The sequence below is a fragment of the Hipposideros armiger genome, unplaced genomic scaffold (genome assembly GCF_001890085.2).
Source record: "Hipposideros armiger isolate ML-2016 unplaced genomic scaffold, ASM189008v1 scaffold_584, whole genome shotgun sequence".
NCBI classification, from domain to species: domain Eukaryota; kingdom Metazoa; phylum Chordata; class Mammalia; order Chiroptera; family Hipposideridae; genus Hipposideros; species Hipposideros armiger.
In genome coordinates this window covers 917,812-939,861 of record NW_017731934.1, presented here as the reverse complement: position 1 = coordinate 939,861, position 22,050 = coordinate 917,812, and the positions used below count along the sequence as shown (strand labels likewise).

The window sequence follows — 22,050 nt, the reverse complement described above, 5'->3', positions numbered from 1 at the left end:
TTCCTAAACAATTACCTCCCCACACTATTAGTATTCTATGTCAAACTGAATAATCTTTGAAGGTTATTAAAATTTTCTATTAAAGGAAAATGTCTTACAGTGCTGAAGATTAACAAAACTAAATGTGAAAGATAAAATTCTATTGACTTCTCCCAGTAATTTATTTTCCTGCTCTATAGGACTGAGACGACAAAGTACTGTTAGGTCTGTTTGCTCATCTGTCGGCTCTTTAGTAAGCCCAGCACTTTGTTTAAAAAAGGAAAAGAAAGATAAAAAGGGACAAAGAATACAATAAGTAATGGGTCAAATTCCAAACTGAAAAAAATATATATGTATATACAGTATATATAAAATTTGTTTTTGTCAATTGAGAAACTCTAAGCTAAAGTTTTGCATATATACACATCCACTTGTTCAAAAATTAATGTCTACTTAACAATCACTTACGGTAAGAAAAACAAAACCAAGGAAATTCTTAGTCTTAGAAAATTATCTTGTTACTAATTGCATTCAACCTGCTCCTAATTGAAATCTGTTTTTTGCATTTAGTCAGCCTAACTATTCCAAAAAAAAAAAAATCAAGGTCCTCTTAGGAACAAATAAAATATTAAGGCAAAAGAGCCAAATACCCCGCGTTGCTGAGATTACGAATCGTACGAGCACCTATATAAAAACAGGGGGCATTTTTGGGCCGGCCGAGTGGCGCGTTGTTTAAGAGCTGGCTTGGGATGCCAGAGGGCCCTGGTTTGGATCCCACATATGAGGGCCAGTGACCCTGCCCTCTAGACTTAAGAACAAAAGGATAGCAACTTGTCTGTTCCCCTTCCCCCAATTCCCCAATAAAAATCTTTAAAAAAAATAAAATAAATAAAATAAAAACAGAGGGCATTTTAGACCAGCAATACTGTCCTGGGGAGTTCTCACCAGTCTGTAATCTGGCTCACAATGGATTTCAGAACTGCACCTGCCTTATCTTTCGGTACAGGTTTTTCATGCCCGTTTTCTGCAATCCTCATTTCTCAGTGGCCCAGACTCTGGCTGCTGATGTTCATGGAAAGGACGTCCTCCTGCCCCTCCCCCAGTGACTTCTGGCTTTGGCATGTCTTCCTTTTTCTCTCATCTCTTGGCTTCCGAGGCTGCATTCCCCCACCATTACTCCAACTCATCCTCTGGATCTTATCTCACTCCTTCTCCCTAACAAGGTTTTCCCCAACTTTCTCTTAAGTGGGCCCCTCTAGCCCTGGCTTCTCTTTTGGGCTTGGCTCTACAGCCACTTCTAGTGCCTCACTTGACCTTGTCTACCTAATTGTGCCACCAGAACTTTAAAATCACGTGTAACACTAGAAGCATTAGCATCCCCACAAAACCAAGTCTTTCCGTGAGATTTCTGCTTCCTGTTTATAGTTACTCAAGTTCAAACCTCAGCATCACCTTTGGCTCCTCTCTCTTCACTGTCTCCTCTACCCATCTCTCCATCACCACTTCCCAAATCCTATTGAAATTCTGCTGATGGTTCCTTAGGAGAAAGTCTGTCCCATTCACTTCACTCTCAGGCCCCCTGAAACAAGCCAGCCAGGCTCCCTGTGTTGTGACTCTGGTGTAACTTAGTAAAACCCTTAACCCCTCCACTTGCCCTATACCTTTCCCTTCCAAATCCTACCTCCACCCCCTAACCCCCAGAGATTTGCCAACATTTAGTTGATGAAGTTCAATGTCTCAAGGCCCTGACTTTCAAGGCCCTCCATATTGGTACAAATATATCCCATCAGCCCAATCTACACACATTGATTAACCTTTAACCACAATTCCAAAACCCCAAAGCTCTGGAAAACCAAATGTTTTTCCACAGCTCATTTGTTAGCAACACCTGACCTGAAATGACATGAGGTTATTATCTTTATTTATCCCATTTGGTGTTGCACAAATATAAACGATTTACTTACAGGGTATTCCCTGAACCCTGCAAGGCGCAAAACATAACATAGAGCATAGGTATTATATTACCTTTCTAAAATCCAGAATCTTTTAATTTCTGAAGCACATATGACACCCAGGATTTTGCATGAAATGGTAGACCTCTACGTATTTACTAGATTGCACACCTAGGTCTGAAATAAATACCTTTGGGATTTCCCGTATCTGTCCCTTATGATATAATATCTACCTGGAACGCCTGGTTTTCCCATTCTTCGTCTCCATCTACTGAATTTCTGCCAGTTCCAAAATGGGCCCTCCATCAGTTAAATTTTTAAAAAATATTTTGGTTTTTGAAACTTTTTTGGCTTTTGGAATTGTGGATCAGGGTTTACATTTATGGAGAAGGCTTCACGGACAACTCTTGTCAGTAGGGTTCTCTCCCCCTGATGAATCACTAAGACACTAGGTTAGTAAAATACTTTAAACTGACACTTATCTATTAGATAATAAGCTCTCTGACAAGAGAACATAAGTCTTACACACCCTATACCCTGCATCCCTGAGAACAAAGTCTAAAAATAGCTTAACCTGCGATTCATTATCCCTCCTGTTTAGATATCTGAGTTTGAAATGCCTGTCTCAACTAAACTGCAAAATGACTCCCCCCATCCCAGCCATATATTTAATCTTGCTTAACAGGAAAAGATCAGCAAATAATCGCTGAATATAAGAAGAGTAAAATTCAGTCCTTTTAAAAGAACATCATATGAAGCAAAGTAATGTCAACTTGAAATTCTCCCTCTTACAACATAATTTTGAAAAAAAAACCTTGAAGATGGCTGAGTGATTTTGAATTTAAATACATACTGCAGAAACCTACCATGGTTGCTAATTACATGTAAGGTGAACTGATTTGGGTGCAGTTTTTCTACTGAAACACCCACAGCGATCTCGCATGCGCCTCTGGTAAGGCTCACTAGGATGCCCAATTCATGACGGCTTTCTGCATACAAGTGAAAGCAACATTGCAGAGAAGCTACTCCACTGCGTATCCTCAAGACAGGAAGTTATTAACACAAGCAAACATTCAGTTTCAAATTTCTAATGAAGAGTCCCTCTATGCTTAGTGTGGGTTTCAAGTCCTACGCATACCAGTCGATATCCGTTTAAGTCATTACATGATTTACATGTAGAGCTACGCTCTTTAAACTTCCTTTATTATTAATAGAATCTTACTTTTTTTTTTTTCAACACAAATGCACACAGAACTCCAATATATAAAACAATACAAGCAGGACTGTTCTGGTTGAATCAGGTACCAAAAGAGGTGGGAGGGCCAGGGGCCCACATGCTCAGTATCCTCCTCAGAGCCCCTGAGAAACACCAGGGTCCAAGGAACAGACTTTGCAAAGCACTGCGCAAGAAGAACTCAACTATCCTTTGGCTTCCCTTTTTACATAAATTCCTTTTTTTTTCATATTAAAAAATTCAATTTGTATGTTAATGTAGTTATTGGACAGTGCCCTCTCCATCTCTCATATCCCACACGCAGTGCATTAGCAAATGCTGTGAGCTCCACCTAAGATGTATTTGGTACCTGCCTGGTCCCTACTGGCCACCCCGGTCTGCTCTGAAGAATGAGCCTATAAAAATGCACGTCAGACCTTGTCTGTCTTTTACTCAAGACCACGGGATGACTTTCTGTCTCACTCAGTTGTAAAAGTCAAAATCCTTTCAAGGGCTGCAAGCCCTTACAAAACCTCCTAGCCCTCTCTGACTTCGTGCTGTCGTTGTCCACTAGCCCACTCCATTCCAGCCACATTCCTGAAACACAGCAGTCCCCTCTTGCCTCCCAGCCCTTCACTCACTATTCCTCCTGGTTGGGACGCCCTCCCCACAGACCTTCTCTTATCCCTTTTCTTCTCTTCCTTTTGATCTCTGTTGAAAACTCCCCTCTTTAGAGAAGAATTCCCTGACCACTAGCTATAAAGTAGTAACTTCTCCCCTCTGCCCTTCCCCCTTTCTCTGCTCTATTTTTCTCCATGATAATTTTGACTACCTGATATATTGTGTTTGATGAATTATTTATATATACAATTCCCATCCTTAATCACCAACTAGTTAACTGAACTTCATCTGTTTTGTTCACCAAATCCCTAGTACCTAGAAGAGTGACTGGCATATTATAGGAGTTCAATAAATACTTTTTTAATGAAACAAATGAATCATGTATATTTATTTGTCTATCCCTACTTAGTTTTTAATGAGCACAATTCCCTCAAGGGGATAGGCACTCATTATGTTCTTCACCATCCCCCTACTCTTGGATATTTAGGCTGTTTACTTTTCTCTCTCTCTCTCTCTCTCTCTCTCTCTCTCTTAATAAAACAATGCTGCACTAGACAAGTATCCAGTTTATTAGGGATGTTTCCATCAGCACCTGAAAATCACCCCCATCAGTGTCCTCAGATCACCTTGCTCAGCCTGACATTGGCCTGAATTGCCTACTGTGTTCAGCACCTGGCTTGTATCTGCATTTCCACTTGCCCCATCCTACTGTCAGCAACACAACTGCTCCGTCAGAACTCGGACCCCTCCACGTCAGGGTTCGTCACCTCATTCCTCCATCTCATTTTCAACTTTAGTCCTAAAGTAGCAAAGCCACACGTGGAATTACAAAGCACTGCCTGGACCTGTTTCCAACCCTTTACTTTTAATATCTGCCCCTGCATTCAACCCTGACCTGCCTCCTTGGACTTCCCAGAGGCCACCAGGTTCCCTGTCTCAGGGCTTTGAAGCTCCGTGGAACATAGGAATCACTGTGAACTGTTCCTGAGTCCACATGTGCATAAAGTAAAGCTGCATGTTAAATGAATAAAATGTCTCCTCAAACTCTTATCCATGTTTTAATGTATATCAATGTGATGATTTATACCATACAAATTCATTTAATAGTTACATTGGAGCTTTAGTTCTTATATAATCAGTTAAAAACAAACAAACAAGCAAACAAAAAACCCCACAGGGTCCCTAGACTAAAGAATGCTGGAAGCCACTGCTCAACGTCCAGGGTCATTTATCAAGTTCATTAGCTCCTGCCAGCCACAAATGACTCACATCCAGCCCTGTTAGCTGGGCTCTAACTCAGTTGTCTCCTAAATACGACACTAGAACAAAAGGTCGTGGTGTAGTAATCTACATTTCTGCTAAATCACAAATATGAATCATGAGCACTGGGAGGCTGATGAACTGGAACTTCATTTCACAAGTCACTTGCACCTTTAACCTTGAGTCACCCCACCTGTAAAAAGGAGACAACACTACTATTACAACCAAGCACCACAAGGGCGTGGGGCAGTGACAGGCTGCCTGCACACCATAAACACTGGCTTGTGATTGCATTACAGTTGCTATCTATTATGATGAGTACTTGTCCCTGTATCTGACCCACTGCCAAACCCTCTTCATTCCTACCACCGGAGATTAGACCTGATTAACTTACAAGTATGTGATTCTTCTTGAAAAAGGTTATCAGGGGACAATTTTCAAAGAATTCACATTGAGAGCATGAAACCTCCATTCAATGGTCATCAAGATTCTTCACAAAATAGAAGTCCAATTCCTTATTTATGTTGGGGAGTCCAAATGTGACTGCTGTATGTCTTCCTGGTCTTACAGCACAGACCACATCTCAACCGAATGATGTACAATATTTTCTACCATTTTGATGCACTTGGTGCTTTCCCATTCCGGACTTTTGCTCCCCTCATCTCCTTCCCCTGCAATGCCTTCCTATCCTCACCGGCCCAATCAAATTACTTCCAAACCTAACTCCACTGTCCCCGTCTCATGAAAGTCTTTCTAAAGGCTCATCAACAGACAAGTCCTCCTACCTTCCACAGAACTTCTACAATACAAAACCATGAACTGCAGGCGCCAGGCACTGTACTGCATTAGGTATGTTTTATCTTCGTGCTGGAGTGTAGGTTCGTGGGGGACAGGAATCTTGTGTACTCTCCCGTGCTTTGCTCTCAATAACGTACGTGGCGTGAACACCGTGTGAACAAAAAGCCAATCCAGAAATGCACTCTGCTCATGCAGCAGCAGCCAAAGCCTAAGCACGTTGTGCCGTGACACACAATCACTTACCAGCATTAGGTCTAGCGAGCCCCTGCTCAGAATCATTGGAAGAGCGAAAGAGTTTCAAGTGGGGCTTTAAACCATGGATTAAATTCTGACGACTTCTACAGTGATTACAGTAACCTGGAGAAAGTTGAGAGTTCTTTTTTTTTACAAAGAAATATGTGCATATATCAGGTTTTATAACTGGAAAGCAGGTTTGATCGCTGTTAAAACTAGGCAAGGCTACAAAATCAGTCACAAATTCTGTGCAACAGAAAAATTACAGGGATCTCAGACAGGTTTAAAAAAGAACAGTAAATTTATAAATGCAAAATTTCTGATGTTTGAGGATATAAGCTTGATGTATTGCTGGATGGGGATAGACATGAAATTTCTTCTATGAAAACTTTATAAAGTGTTCCTCATGCTTATCTTTTTTCATTTATAACATGGCATTATTTAATAAATGCTTAGTCATTCTGCTACCATCTGAAGCATGTGTTATGGTTGTTAGAACTACTTCTGTGAATAAAACAAGAAATCTGTTCTAAAATGAGGCCAACAAAGCCATGAGATGGCATGATATTGACTAAGAGGCTCTAGTGACCTTTCAGCATTGCTCATTTTACTCCATTATAGAAAGACAGGTTTTAAAAACAAGAATAGGGTGTCTGGCCATGGAGAAACAGGGCGTTGTCCAGATCACTTGGGGCAAAGACTAGGACTTACTGGAGGTGCTTTCAGTGCTGCTGACGCTGTCCGCGCTTTGCAAGTGGTGCCTCTGGAGCTGCCGATAGAGGCTAAATTTGGAGAACTTTCTGGACTTTCCTATTCCTTTCAGTTTTGAATCCGTATCATCAACACTCTTCCGGATGGGCAGCTTTTTAGTAAATTTGTTTTTATCTTTGAGGCTTAAGGATTCCATAGACTCTGATGTTTCAGCCTAAGGAAATTATTTTTAAAGAGAAGAGAAGAGAAGAGAAGAGAAGAGAAAAAGAGAGAGAGAGAGAGAGAGAGAGAGAGAGAGAGAGAGAGAGAGAGAGAGAGACTGCATAAGACACACTGCAGTGTGGCCCTTTAATTCCAGTCAGGTGAGTTGTAAAGTCAGCACACAATAGAAGTTGCTCCGCAACAGACACCCAATAAGGTGTGAGGTCAGACGCAGGGCAGTGAGGATTCTTGGGAGCTGTTTAAATACTACCAAAGGCATACCAGCCGTGCCTTTGTATTATAGTTCTTCTTTCGGTAGGCCAAACTCTTGACATTTCATACCAATTAATCTTTTTATCTCAAATACAATTACATAAGTTACATTCACTGTTTAGCTATTGAACTTCTTCCTCTGATAAACATTAAGCAATGCTTTTTCTGCCAACTCTTCTCCCTATTACCTATTCACTCAATCTCCATTTTTCCAGAAAAGTTGCCAGCATATCCATCAGTAGTAAAATAAGATGGAGCTCATCATATGTTTTAATAAGTGTATTGATATTTTGGCCACCACTTGAGTTGAAATAATATGGAGATAGGCATATAGATATTTTGGCAGCTCTTGGTGTAAAAGGGAGTCTGAGCAGTTATTAACCTCCTGCTTTCAAATAGAATTCCCTAGATGAGTTCAGATTGACCTATCCTATTTTTACATGCATTTAACTAGGAATATTCCAAAAACCTTGGCAGCTATCTGTATAATAAGGCTGCTTATTCAACTTAAAGCCCAATTGCCACAAAGGACTTATGAACTTTTTTCAAATAGGAAGTAAATCTTTAATTTATATGGAAAACAAAGGAGCTGACTATGAGATAGCAAATGCTCTATCGAATCTGTTTCCTCTTCTTACAAGAGAAGAAACTGAGAGCAAGAGATGCAAAGTTCCAGGGTTACTAGGTGGTATCTGAAACCAGGAATATCTGCTTGACCCAACCTGCCTTTCTCCTCCAGGGATACGCCACCTCTCACTCACTCAATCAATAAGCCACGCTATGATACATACTTGCACGAGGTGTGTCCCCTTTATGCATTTCTGTAAAGGTTTGGAATTACTTACGAGGGAAGCCAGAGACAGTCCCGTGGTGACACGCTTCACACTGCCCACATCCGTGAGTCTGTGTTCATTGTCATCCCACCTTCCATAGGCCAGGTCGATCCCACCCACAAAGGCCACAGATTGGTCGATGATGACAAGTTTCTCATGATGAGCCCAAAGATATACGCTGGATGACACGTGATCTGGGTGCCTCATCACCTTGGGAGTAAAAACAAAACAAAACAAAACAAAAATACCCACATGTAATATGCTTTTAAAAATGTCCTTCATATTATAATAAAATAAGTTGGTTTCCTCCCCTAAATAGCATTTTCTGTAATTCAAATACCAAAATGGGTTCCATATACACCAAAGAAAATCTCCAAACTTCTAATTTTATTCTCAGTATTTAGCAGAAGACTCCTAGCTGCTTTTTAAGCCCCCCCCCCATCCCTGCCCATACTACATTTTGGGGCAATTGCCCTTTAGCTTGAAGTTTGGTCATATATTTCAATAAAAGTCAACTCAATGAAATAGCTGATTCCCTCTTCCCCTCTAAAAAGATTAGATCTGGGATTATTTTTTAAAATACTCCAAAAATTTTTAACCAGCATCTATCTCTGGCAACATTTTTAATAAGTATATTGATATTTTGGCAGCCATTGAGTGGAAATATTAAGCATATGGATATAGATCTTTTGTCAGCTCTTGATTTGAAAGGTACTTTGAGGAGTTATTAACTTCCTGCTTTCAAATAGGATTCTCTCTAAATGATCCCAGACTGACCTATCCTATTTTTGTATGTCTTTAAGTAGAAACATTCCAAAAACTTTGCAGAGTGTTTTTTTAATAACATATTTCTTTATTGTGGTAAAATACACACATAACATAAAATTTACCATATTAACCATTTTTAAGTGTATCATTCAGTGGTATTAAGATCATATTGTGCAATCATCACCATGCATCTTCAAAACTCTTCATTTTGCAAAAGTGAAACTCTATACCCATTACACATTAACTCCCCAATTCCTTCCTTCTCCAACCCCTGGCAACCAGCACTGTATTTTCTGTCTCTATGAATCTGACTACTCTAGGCATCGCATATAAATGGAATCACACAATATTTGTCTTTTTGTGACTGGCTTATTTTACTTAGAATAATGTCTTCAAGGTTCATCCATGTTTTAGCATGTCAGAATTTCCTTCCTTCTTAAGAGTGAATAATATTGTATTCTACGTATATACCAATCCATTATTGTCAGTGGGATATTAAAGTGTCCAACTATTATTGTACCACTGGCCATTTTGCCCTTCAATTCTGTCAGTGTTTGCTTTAGATATTTTGATGGTCATTATTAGGTACGTAAATGTTTATAATTGTTTTCTCTTACATCATTGAACTATTGGTTAATATATAATATCCTTCTTTGTCTATTATAAACTTTTCTGATTTAAAGTCTATTTTGCCTGACATTAGTATAGCCACTCCTGCTGTCTTTTGGTTACTGTTTACATGTAATATCTTTTTTGAGCAAAGCAAAATGTATAATTGCTATGTACTTTAAGCCTGGTAGAGATTTATTGATTTATTGTCAGGATGTATCTCAATAACTGGGCAATACTTATTGATGGGCTTTATGTCTTTGGAAGAATATCAAATAGCTTTTTCCAAATTGCTTATCATGCTTATTTACTTTATTAGCATTTTATACGAGGTGCTAGTAAGAAAAGCACTTTAAATCCCCGAGGAGCTTTCTTTGTTGTTATCAGTATTCACATGATACAACAGGGAGATCGCATCTCAGAGTTTCCAGGATAATCTTAATGAGGAGTATGGGAACTTGACAGGCCTCTTACATATTGAAACAACTCTACGAAGTGTGATTTTTGCTAAATGATCAGGGTAAGAGAAGCAGAAATGTGAACTCTACTGACTCCAACAATATCCGAAGTATTAGAAAGTACGCTATTTTGTTTTGTTTCTGAGAAGGACATGATGCTATTCATTCAAAATATACACTAGGAAATACTACAGATGACCACTGTTCAAAGCAAAACATAACTGGAAAACTACAGAATAACAAAGAAGACACACGGTTCAGCAAGATGAACCTTCATACCTTTATGTTGGGGTGTAAACGCATTAACGTCCTCTTGCTGTACTCACTATTGATTCCAAGAGCAAGTTCCACCTCTTTGTAGAGCATTATGAAGATCCTCACCCCCTGTTGCTGTCACAAGAGACAACACAGGAAGAATGTGAATTTCTGCAGGTAGGTTATGATTTTCTTTTTATTCTTCTTTTCTGTACATTATATTTTCTACACTTTCTTCTATAAACAAGTGTAATAAAGTATTTAATGAAAAACACCATACAAAAAGGTAAAACATAAATGTATGTTAAGATACAAATATCAGAAATAAAAATTTATCTCCCTTCCATTCCTAACAACTTGTCACATGAAGAGAGGATGTCAGTATTTGACCAAGTATAGTCAGAAGGTTGAAATTGTAACCTCAACTACTAAAAGTGTCTGATAGAGTTATACCTGTGAACACTTCCCAACACTTTTCATTGAGAAAAAGCTTGGGCCTGATCCATATTAAAAATTTAGGGTTGGATTTTTTTTTTATTATACTTCAATTATTGAAATAGCAGTGATAAAGAAACTCTGATGCAATAAGTTGCACTAAATATCCCTTAAATGTTTCCAGGGGTGTTTTGCATAGAATTTCTCTTTATTAAAACATTATTTAAATGGAAAAAAATATTTCTTAATCTTTAAAAATAAATGTGTTGGTTCACACTCTTAACCCATAATGAAATCATGAATGTCTATTTCATTAATGAAATGACTTCTTCAGAAGTCAGCTTTTCTAACATTCAAAAATCCCTGAGTTTAAGCAGCAGCACACAAATTTAGGTCCATCTAGAGATCTTGGATCTAAAAGAAAATAAGCCATTGTGAGGGTCAAATTAAATCAAAAGTGCCTGGTAAACTTTAACATGTTATACAAATAACATTATTAATATTAACCATCAAAAGACAATGCCCAACAGCTGATAGAATAAAAAAAAAAGTGCTAGTATTTTCTTTTCTAGTTCTGGGTGGTGACAAGGTTTTAGCCTATGCTAAATCATCCCACTCCTGAATATCCCTCCCCTTAGGCCTGTCCACTCAGATGGTTCCCCCCCCAACATACAAATCAAAATGTATTCCTCCAGGAAACTCTGTCTTATTTACCCCCACTTCTTTTATCACTTTTTAGGTTTGCATCCTCAGTATTGCTTCTCAGTTTGCAACATTTTAATTTGCATTCTCTATACCCAGCAGCTCTGAAAGCATTCTGAAACATACTGCATACATATTGGATAATGTATCTATACCTAGGCATTTAATATCTCAGAGATTAAAGGCAAGAATTTTTCCATAATACTTTCTGGAGTATTAGAGATGCAGGCATATCTAATAAATTATAGTGACAAAAAATAATTTAGTTGTAGTTTAAATGCATAATCCATGGTAATTAGGCATTGTTCATAAGGGGAAAATCTAAGTCACAAATTTAAGAAACCTTACTGGACTGACACATCTAATTTATAATACCTGAATATTTTTGCAATGCTGTAGAAATGTGAAATAACACCAGAGTTAATATTTTTAGGTTGCAGGATATAAAATAGTGGAGTAAACCAAACACATATACAATTTCTCAGTATTGCTCTGCTGGTATTAAGTAGCATTATTTTGGCCTCTAAAGCCTTATAATAATACATCACCTCAATATACTAACACTATCTTTCTTGGTATTAGCAATATCCGCAAAGTGTATGCATTTCTGGAGGGGCACGCTAGATTTATGTTCTGGGCTGCATTAAGAAAATGTGAGTACTACAAGAAGACCCACTCTTGCTCTTAAAAAAAAGATAAAAACATATATGTAATTCCATTTCTCTGGTTAAAAGTCTATTTCTCTGACTTTTGGAACTTGCTTTTTATATTATATTTATATTATATTAATGTTAACTATTACTTGAGTAAAACAATAAGGTAGTAAAAGTATAGGCAAGAAGAGAACAGATTAATGTCTAATGGCCTGTGAGCACTCTACAATGAACCACTGATCAAGGGTCCTAAATGAAAACTAGAACATTATTTTATTTTTCTCCCTCTGTTGTTCATATTCACTCTGCTAATGGAATATCTTTGAATTCAGCACTGAATAACAGTTCCAAAAAGCAGCCTCCCATTGAAAGATATAAAGTTTAAAGTCCAAAATTTCAGCCTGAATTATAGAACATTCCACCTGACATCTTTTATCATGGCTCATTTGTTTTAAATGGATGAAATTCTACTTCTGAGGCTTATGAGATTATTACTCATAAAGGACAGTAGTTGCAAATTAGGAGCTGGCCTAAATCTTACAATTTTCCATTTACCTGCATCACTAATGGATTTTTTGAAATGAGATATTAATGCTAACGGATTGCATTATTACCTTCCATCTATTAGTACCTGACATAGTCTCCTATACCGTATATTTTCTCACTGAAATAAATTAACTCTAAAGGAAATAGGGTGGAGACTTATAATTCTTTTTAGCTTCAATACAAATAAATGGATAATAAGGAAGTAATTAAAAATAAAAAGTTCACTTTTATGCAGTCAGGTTTACAATTATTTACTTAACCACCCATGTCCACAATAAATAGTTAATTAGTGACAGTTCTGGGATAATAAAGCGATAAATTCCTCTTCTTTTGATCAAGGTATTACAACACTATACCATAAACTCTATACTTTTATAAAGGGCAAAGGAGAAAATGTTTCTTGGGAACGAAGGCATTTGTTGGGTCATAGCAGTGAAGACTTCTACGAAATGGTGGAAATGTTTGTGCAAAATGAAAGACAAGTGAGAAAGCAAAGAGCTGATGTTAATTCTGTAATTTAAAAAATACACTTTTGAAACATCTACTGTTTTACCAATGCCTTTTAGTGACCCTCGGGGAAATCACTTTTGCTTAGAGAGGGGAAGTAGAACAGATGGCCTGGAGTTGACTAAGCAACGTCAAGTTTCTTACCTCTGTTGAAGTCAACTACCCAAAATGTTCCACAGAATAAACTTCATGGAGCCTGACTAAATTTCCAAAGATGAAAGTTCTGTCCTCTTTTCTAATCAGTTTTTAATTAAGTAGAACAAACATTATAGGGGTTTCACACAGACATAATACATGTGAATACAAGCAAAATAAAAAGATTTTCATAGTTGAACTCAAGAGACTTTGTTTCTGAGCCAGGTTTTTCTCTGATTGTTCCCAGTTACCGTGGCCAAAATATTTTCCAGATGCAGCCAACTTTGTCCACTGCTCGAAGATAGCTTAGTTTGTACAGCTACAGGATAATTGTTAATTTTATCACTTGTCAAGGACTTCTGCAGGGGATGCAATATTTTAGGAAAATGAAAGTAAAAGAGACAAAGAAATTGTATCCTCACCATTTCAATGCAGGCAGCATTGGGATGTAAGAGTACAAATGCTTGTATGCCTTTTTTCTTTTTCTTTTCTTTTCTTTTTTTTTTTTTTACCAGTTTTATTTAAAACACAGTCCTTAAGGTTGAATGTCCCTTGACCCCTTCCCTGCCATGCCCTTATAGGACCCCACTTTGATAAGCTCCCCTTTGATTGTTCTGTGTGGAAATGTGATTATTCGTCTCACTTGACAAGCTGGGACATCTTTCCCTCCTATTGCTCACTGGTTGCAGCTCTACAATGAGCCTTGTGGTCCAGGACAGTAAGAAATTAAATAACAAAAATCCCCCCCTGCGGACCTAAACTTTTTTCTGTAAGTTTGCAAATTGCTGCACTTGAAATTTCTTTTGGTGCAAGTCTCATTAGAAGTATCACATATTTCTAAGGTTGAAATACACAAATTGGATACAAGGATATGGTCACCAGAACTATGATGCAACTTATCGCACCTCTTAGTACATTAAATGCCAGACTGTAGAAAACCCTGGGATGCTGATTTGAGTTGTAAACACTCTGCCACCCAAGGCTGGCTTAGGCTATTTTAAATGATGACATTGCATGTCTGAAGGCCAATGAAACAGGGAAATATCAACTTGGTTATAACCAGAGAAACAAAATATTCTATTTTTTCCCTAATAAAATAGCCATTATAAGAGATGTTTGCCTATATGTTGGCTATGAGGCAGAGACACTAAATTTCTTCCAAAAAAGTCTGTACAATCAGATAGAAGAAAAAAAATTATTTTAATCAACACTGTGAACATCTGGGACCCAGTAATGCAAGAATAAATGTCATTCTCTACCCACTACTTTGTGAAGCTAGTGGCTTTCAGAAACTAAATTATTTATGTGAAGTAGTATTTATGAGCATATGAAATGTCAGTTTGGAATGATCCAAATGTTAAAAATTTATGACAAAATAATATGTCGGAGCTAGATTAAAGGAGAACAATGTTGCTAAATGTACCACTGAGAAATTAATATTTCGTAGTATTACTATTTCCTTGGGAAATTTTTAAAATCATTATGTGCAATTTAAAAATTACACGTTTCAGGAAGTGGATGAAATTAAAACCAAGCACCATTATCAGGCAATAATATTTACTTGACCATGGCATTCACCTGGGACCTCACCAGGGCTCATAGACCATAAAGGCAAAACAAAGGAAGCCATGCTAGTGACAGAAAAGGCACCTGGACAGGTAACGCTGAGGGGAGTCAACAAACACATGTCGTCTCACATGAGGTAGAGGATCAGGCCTGTAGGATCTTCCCCTGAGTCCTGCTCTAAGAGTTTACTTAGATGTCCTGTAGGCATCTCAGTCTCAAGTGATCAGAAATTTTGCTCTCTGAATCTGAGTCTTTCCCCGTTCCTCCCACTCTCATATTCATTTTGATCAGATCACCCTTCATCCATCACACGCCCCCACAGTAACTCCCCACTATATTCCATGAAGTCCAAATCACTGGCTTGGCTCACAAAACCTCCTTATCTTAGCAGCAGCCTGCCTTCCCTGCTTGATCACCCATCCTACCCACTCAGGGGTAATCAACTTTGTCACCATACTATAACTGGCAAAGCCTTCTGAATTGCTGCTTCCAGAATATTTCCTCACCACATTTCCTACGCCTAGAAACTTCTTCTTTTTAATTTTTTTGCCCATCCTAAATCCCTCTTGTTGTGAGGGGTTTCCCCACCAGACCTAGCCAATGCTCTCCCATCTGCCTTTGAATCTTGGCGCTGTCTTTGTACCCAACTGACCCTTGTGCAGATTTTTAAGCTCTTTCAGGTCAAGAATTACGTTTTTTATTTATGTGCATCCCCATATGATTAGCTAAGCCCTGCACACAGTAGGCATGCAACAAACACATTGACTGAAATCTAAAACAGCAATTGGATAAGTACTATGAGGACAGGATTAACTAGCATGATTGACAATTGTGAGGCAAGGCTGAAAAAACATTAAAATGCACTCCTGAGGAGAAATGGGAAAGGTGCCATTCCACAGAGAGAAACATGAAGGAAGTTATAGCCCATTCAATACAGAGAAAGAAGTTTGGTAAGTCTAGGACTGAGCCCAGGACACGAGTCCTTTAGCAAGCTATCCACGGACAGAGATGGAATCCTATTCACATAGATGGCACCTTTAGTAATTAGTACCTAGCTCACAGGAGACACCCAGTAATTGTATGCTGAATTATTTAATAAATATGCAAATAATGCTTTTCGAGACCAGAATTTCCAATTTTGTGAGTAGAATTTGGTTGAGACAACAAATTAGACTAGCCATGAAAATGATGCTGTTTGGTAAAACATGTCTGAAATAAAGATGATCAGCTTCTTCTTTCAATATTAGCAGCAAGTTCTGACTATATTACGGATGTTTGCAGAAACCATAAAGTAAAGTCATGGGAAAAGACACTGAAAGGAGAGGAAAAAGTGAATGGGAACAAACAGGGTAGGGGAATGTCAAGGATGGGAAGAAAGAAATGAGTGAAGGCTATGAGAAACAGAAAAATGCTAACCCTAATTACTTAAGATCTACAAATTCTGCTAAAATGCTTAATGATAGAATAAGAAAAGGATTAAGACAGTTTCAAATAATAGTGAAAAGGCTAGGATTCCCCAATTTGGACATGACTAATAATAAATCCAGATTTATTCTAACTGAATTGAATTGAACTTGGTTGAGGGGCCAACCACATACAAAAATTCATTAGCCATATGAATGTAAAGTAGTCATTGGTGAACCTATATTGATTGCTTCACTTATTTACTTTTTATAACAAGAAAGTCAATGGTCACCCAGAATCTACAAGGTCGACTGCAGAAACAATTTCATATTATTACCAAGAACTGTCCCAAAACTGAAACCAAAACAGTGCCGATTTTTAATGTCCCCCCTCTTTCATATTTTTTAACATCAGCTTGGCCCCATCTGACTAGAATCTCCGACAACTTGGTCTTTTGCTCAAATAACAGAATAGTCAATAAAATGAAATGCTATGTTTCATTTCATCACTTATTATTCAGTGATGAAATCAGATTACAAGCTTTTGCCTATAAAATTAACTGCCTATAACTGATTAAAAAATAAAAATTAGAATTGTTAATATTATCCATGCTGTGAATTAGGCTAAAATGCTATGGACTCAAGAGTAACAGGAAAAAAATCAGAATCAAATGAAAATGGTTACGTATTCTATGTTTTGTCAAACTGCTAAAAAAAAAAACGTTAGACATATATATGAAGGACTTTAAAAAAGAAAAGGTGTTTCAGAGGCAATAAACATTTAAGAAGTCATATCGGTATTTGTTTGGAAAGTACATACTGCTTTTCGTTTAAGAATGCAGTCCAACCTCCAACGATTTCCTTCAACCACTGGGCGTTTCAGGAAGATTTCTGGACTCAACCTGAAATCACAAAATTTCAAGTAACTAAAAATCTGAGGTTCTGATTGTATCATAGAAAACAAAGGCAATTTTAGCCCAAATGCCGTCATCACCCTCCACTGTGGCGGGTCATCCACAGTTCTGCTGTGAGTCCACATACAAATTTAGATGGAACAAGCGCCTTTATCCATATACCAAAAGTCACTCTAGGTTTCTCCCTACATGTATAGATCTTACTCGCATATGCACACATACACACACGCATTCAGATACTACTGGTTGTCCAGCCGGCAGCCATTCTCCACCTTCTCCTTCCTCGCTGTCAGAGTCTACCTTCCACTACAGAGTGTGAATATTCTACATACTTGCTTCCCCAGATACCTGTGCAGCTAGAGCGCAATGTTACACTGTCCTGGACAGTGAGGTACACATGGGGTTAATGGGAAAATTTTTCTTCTTTGATGAGAAGGAGACACACATTCACTCAACGCAGGCAAAGCAGCTTTAGGATATATATTGTATGGTGCTAAGATGCTTAGAGAGGTGCAGCCATATTTAAATTCTAAGAGGAGGACCAGAACCCTGAAATCACAAGACCGCTCTACCAGCTTTTGGATATCTTGTTAAGTGACACAAATAAATCCTCACTGTTTAAGCCACCTTCAGATGAGCATTCTGTTAATCCAACCCCAAAGTGTCCTCATTGATAAACATAAACACTGACTTCCTGTACAAAGGAGCAGTGGCCATGGAACCTGGGTCCTTCTGAGCAAGGAGGCAGGTTTGCTGACAGAAAAAATGTTTCCAATGTGAGAATGGACCCCTGGGCTCTTCTCTTTAGTAATGTCACAGGCAGCTAAGTGTACAGGAGAGTCACTTTTCCCCTTGGGGTTGAGTTCTAAAGTCAGTGTCTAGGTTAAATCTGTACGTGGTAGCTCACAGAAGATAAGACGTGCCCAACAGCATGCACATACTTGCAATTTTTTGATGTACGCATTAATTATGGATGGACTCAGAGGACTTCGGCTTGGAGGCCACCTCTAATGCTATGCTCAGCAATTAAGTCTTTCTTATCCTCTTTTTAATATACAAGCATTGTGTACCCTCTATGCAGAACATCCTACTAGATATTATGGAGGATCTTAAGATAGTTTTCAAGGAGCTCTCAATTGTCAGGATTATAAAAAAGGTAAAAGACTGACAATGATGCTATAAACAAAGTATAAACAGTGGCAAGGAGAGAGCAGCTATAACGCACAAGCATCAGGGTGTCAGGATCTTTACTAAATAATTGTTAGGTAAACAAAGCTCAAAAAATTGTATAATACTGCATTTCATTGAACCTAGGGCAGCAATGATTGCAAGATGCATCATTACTATGTGCACCAATAAGAAACAAAAAAGTGATGACAGTTATAACTGTAAGATGTTACTGAAGATAAGTAATAATGAAAGACTAAATGTTTTTCTCCTATAACTGAGAACAAGGAAAAATATGTCCATTCTCATCACTTCTAATCAACATTTTACTGATGAACCTAGCCCAGGGGTCAGCAAACTGCAGCTCGCGAGCCACATGTGACTCTGAAGTAAAATTGAAAATGAAAATAAAACTATCATAGTTTCATTTATAAATTTTTTAAAGGATATTATTCACATAATGGAGATTTCATTTGTTTTATGGCTCTCGAATAATTTTTAAATTGTTGTAAGGGACAGGATTGGCTCTTTCATCTCAAAAGTTTGCCAACCCCTGACTTAGCCAATGCAATAAGGCAAATAAAATAAAATAAAATAAATAAAGTAAAATAAAAGGCCTACAGATTAGAAAGGAAAAAGTAAAACTGTTATTATTCACACATCTATGATCATCTATGGAGAAAATCATAAAGTATCTACAAAAAAAGCTACCAGCACTAATAAGTGAATTAAGCAAGGCTGTAGTATACAAAAGCAATATTTTTTTAAAAATCAATTGTATTTCTATATTCCATCAGTAAACAACTGAAACATGAATTTTTAAAAGTACCATTTACAATAGCATCCAAAAACATGAATTACTTAGTGATAACCTTAACAAAATGTGTGCAAGATCTGAATAAAGAAAATATAAAACATTGCTGAGGAAAATTAAATAAAACCTAAATAAATGGAGCAATATACAGTATTCATGAGCTGGGAGGCTCAATATTGAAGAAGAACAAAATCTGACACCATCTAACCTGTAGTGATTTTACTGTGTGTGTGTGTGTGTGTGTGTGTGTGTGTGTGTGTTTACTTGTTGTTGTTGTTGTTGTTGTTGTTTCTCCTACTCTGATGCCTCAGCCTGGAGGGAGAGCCTAAAAAGGGCAGTGGCCCGGATAGAGACAATTTCAGGAGAAGTCCTCCAGTTTAGGCTTGAGGAGAATGAGGGGGCTATTCGGGCAGTGTGAGGGGTAGTAGAGAGGGGTCCTCAGGCTCCAAAAACTCTGAGGGAGTGGGACTTTCCTCCCCAATTGGAAAAGAGGTTCCAAGAGGACACTGTAAATATCCACTGCTTGGCTGTGGACAGGTGTCACTGCAGAAGGTGTGTTGGCAGAGCAGGGTAAATAAAGCTCCACCTTTTCTAGCTAGAGGACTGAAAAGGGAAGCCGCAGGGAACCAAACCTAGGGGGGAGATCGTGGAGAGGAAGAAACTCAGGAAAGCAACCCTATAAAGTTGTTTATGACTTCTAGCTCATTCCCAACTGCCCACGCATGGATTTGATCCAAAACTGTTTGTTATACCAGAGTTTGACGACTAAGAAATAGAGCATTTCCCAAATTGGCCACTAGGTGGAGCACATGGGGGACAGATCTGAACAGCACTGCAAAGGCTTTGAAAACAAAACTTGGCATTAAAAACACCAAGACTAGTTGGAACATTGTGCTGGACCCCAACTGGGCCAGTTGCCTGCTAAAACAAAAATATCAACATTCTCTATAAGATTTAAATAAGATCCAGAGTCACAGTAATATTCAAAACTTCCAGAATGGAATAAAAAATTACTTGGTCTACAAAGAATCAGAAAAACCTCAAGTTTCAGGAAGACAATCAACAGATGCCAATGAGATAATTGGCATTAGTTACTAATGCCAATTAGTTACTAATTAGTTATTAATGCCAATTAGTTACTAATGCCAATTAAAGTAACTAATTGGAATTAATTACTTTAATTCTTTGTTCAATGTTATAAAAATGTTTCAACAAAGATTGAAAACCCTTAAAATGAAAGGAAAGACAGAAAATCTCAGCAAAGAAAAGACATAAAGAAGAGCCAAAGAGAAATTTTCAAACTGAAAAATACAACTACCAAAAACACACAAACTCTCCCTAGATAGGCTCAATACCAGAACAGAAGTGACAAAGGAAAGATTCAGAGAGCTTAAAGATAGATAAATTGAAATTATCTAATCTGAATAACAAAGAGAAGAAAAGATTGCAAGAAAGAAATGAACAGATCTTGAGAAGGAGAGGAGAAAGAGGGAAGTGCAGAAAAAGGTTTAAGAAATAATGGCTGACAACTTCTCAAGTTTGGTTAATGACATAAACCTACAGACCCAAGAAGCTTAGTGAACCCCAAACGGGGAAAACTCAAACATCATAATTCAACTGTTGAAAACTAAAAACAGAGAGAAAATGTTGAAAACATCCAGAAGAAAAACAATGCTTTCTTTAGAGGGGAACAATGATTCAAAGGACTGTAAATTTCTCATAAAAAATTATGGAGGACAGAATGAAGGGAACAACTTGTAACTAGAATGTATAACAATCTCTTACAACTCAATAATAATGGAGACAGTCCAATAAAAAAGGGAAAAAAGTATTTGAACATGTTTCTTAAAAAGCCAAATAAATGTTCAAAAATCACAAGAAAATATACTTAACTTGAAAATAGGTTGCTAATGCAAATTAAAACTACACGAGACACTACTACATACCCTTTGGAATGGCTAACATTAAAAAAAGATGACAATACCAAGTGCTAGCCATGAGGAGGAGGAACTGGAACTTTCATACATTGCTGGTGGGAAAGTTAAATGGTACAACCACTTTGAAAAGCAGATTGACAGTTTCTTAAAAAGTTAACTGTACACATAGCTCTTAGTGTCAATATAATATAGTAGCTTAAATCTACTTTCTAAGACAAGGGTTGGCAAACTATGGTCCATGAGCCAAATCTGGCCCATAGTGTGTTTTAGTATGGCCCATGAGCTAAGAATGGTTGTTACATTTTCAAAGAGTTATTATTGAACATGCACAAACACACAAGAATATGCATCAGAGATTGTATGTGACTTGAAAAGTCTAAAATATTTACTATGTGGCCCTTTACAGAAAAAGTTTGCCAACCCTGTTGAAAGTCAATGGCTTTCAAACTTTTCAAATCATGATCCACAAACATACATTATTACCCATCCTAATAACTTCATCTATCTATCATTTACTATTGACATAAAAATCTCTCAAAATAATAGTCCTGCTACCACTTAAGCTGAACCTTTCTTTATTCTTCTGTTTCTTGTCTTTTCCTATCTTATCCTATTCTTTAAAAAAAAATATTCTGATCATCACCCACTAAATTGTTTTCATAAATAATTACTAATTGCAACCCACCATTTGAAAAACACATTAAAATCAACTTAAATGTATTCTCCGACTTCGAACAGTCTTAGCTTGTGAGCCAGTCAAGAATGAAATGTTGATTTTGTTTTTCACTTGATAGCTTTTGTCTCCAGCCCAGTTGCTTACCTGTCTTGTTTCTTTTCCTTTTATAAGCCCCCCTCCCCTTTAAAAACATTTATTGTTTTTCTTCTTCATGCTCCAATTTTATGAATCCTGTCTATCTCTGACCCATTTCATGCACAGACTCAATACAGAAGTTGTGGGAGACCTCACGGGGACCCCCACCCAGGACAAGCTGGACTCTAGAGAACCAATCTGGGCAAAGACTGAACACACTCGCGCCATCCCTGCTGGGCAGTGCTAATCAGAATGACCATCATCCAGAGGAAAGCTGAGCTGAGCCATGCTTTTG

General features: G+C 37.7%; 1 protein-coding gene across 1 annotated transcript in view; it reads right to left on the bottom strand.

Moving 5' to 3' along the window:
- The window catches only part of PLD1 (phospholipase D1), a 149,757-nt gene that overhangs the window by 62,750 nt on the left and 64,957 nt on the right, over positions 1-22,050 (bottom strand). Inside the window, exons 10-14 of the mRNA XM_019624322.1 lie at positions 16,933-17,014; positions 10,190-10,300; positions 8,088-8,285; positions 6,769-6,982; positions 6,067-6,180 (exon numbers count right to left, since the gene is read on the bottom strand). Of these exons, the coding sequence (XP_019479867.1) occupies positions 6,067-6,180; positions 6,769-6,982; positions 8,088-8,285; positions 10,190-10,300; positions 16,933-17,014 (719 nt within the window). The remainder of the gene's footprint in view (positions 1-6,066; positions 6,181-6,768; positions 6,983-8,087; positions 8,286-10,189; positions 10,301-16,932; positions 17,015-22,050) is intronic.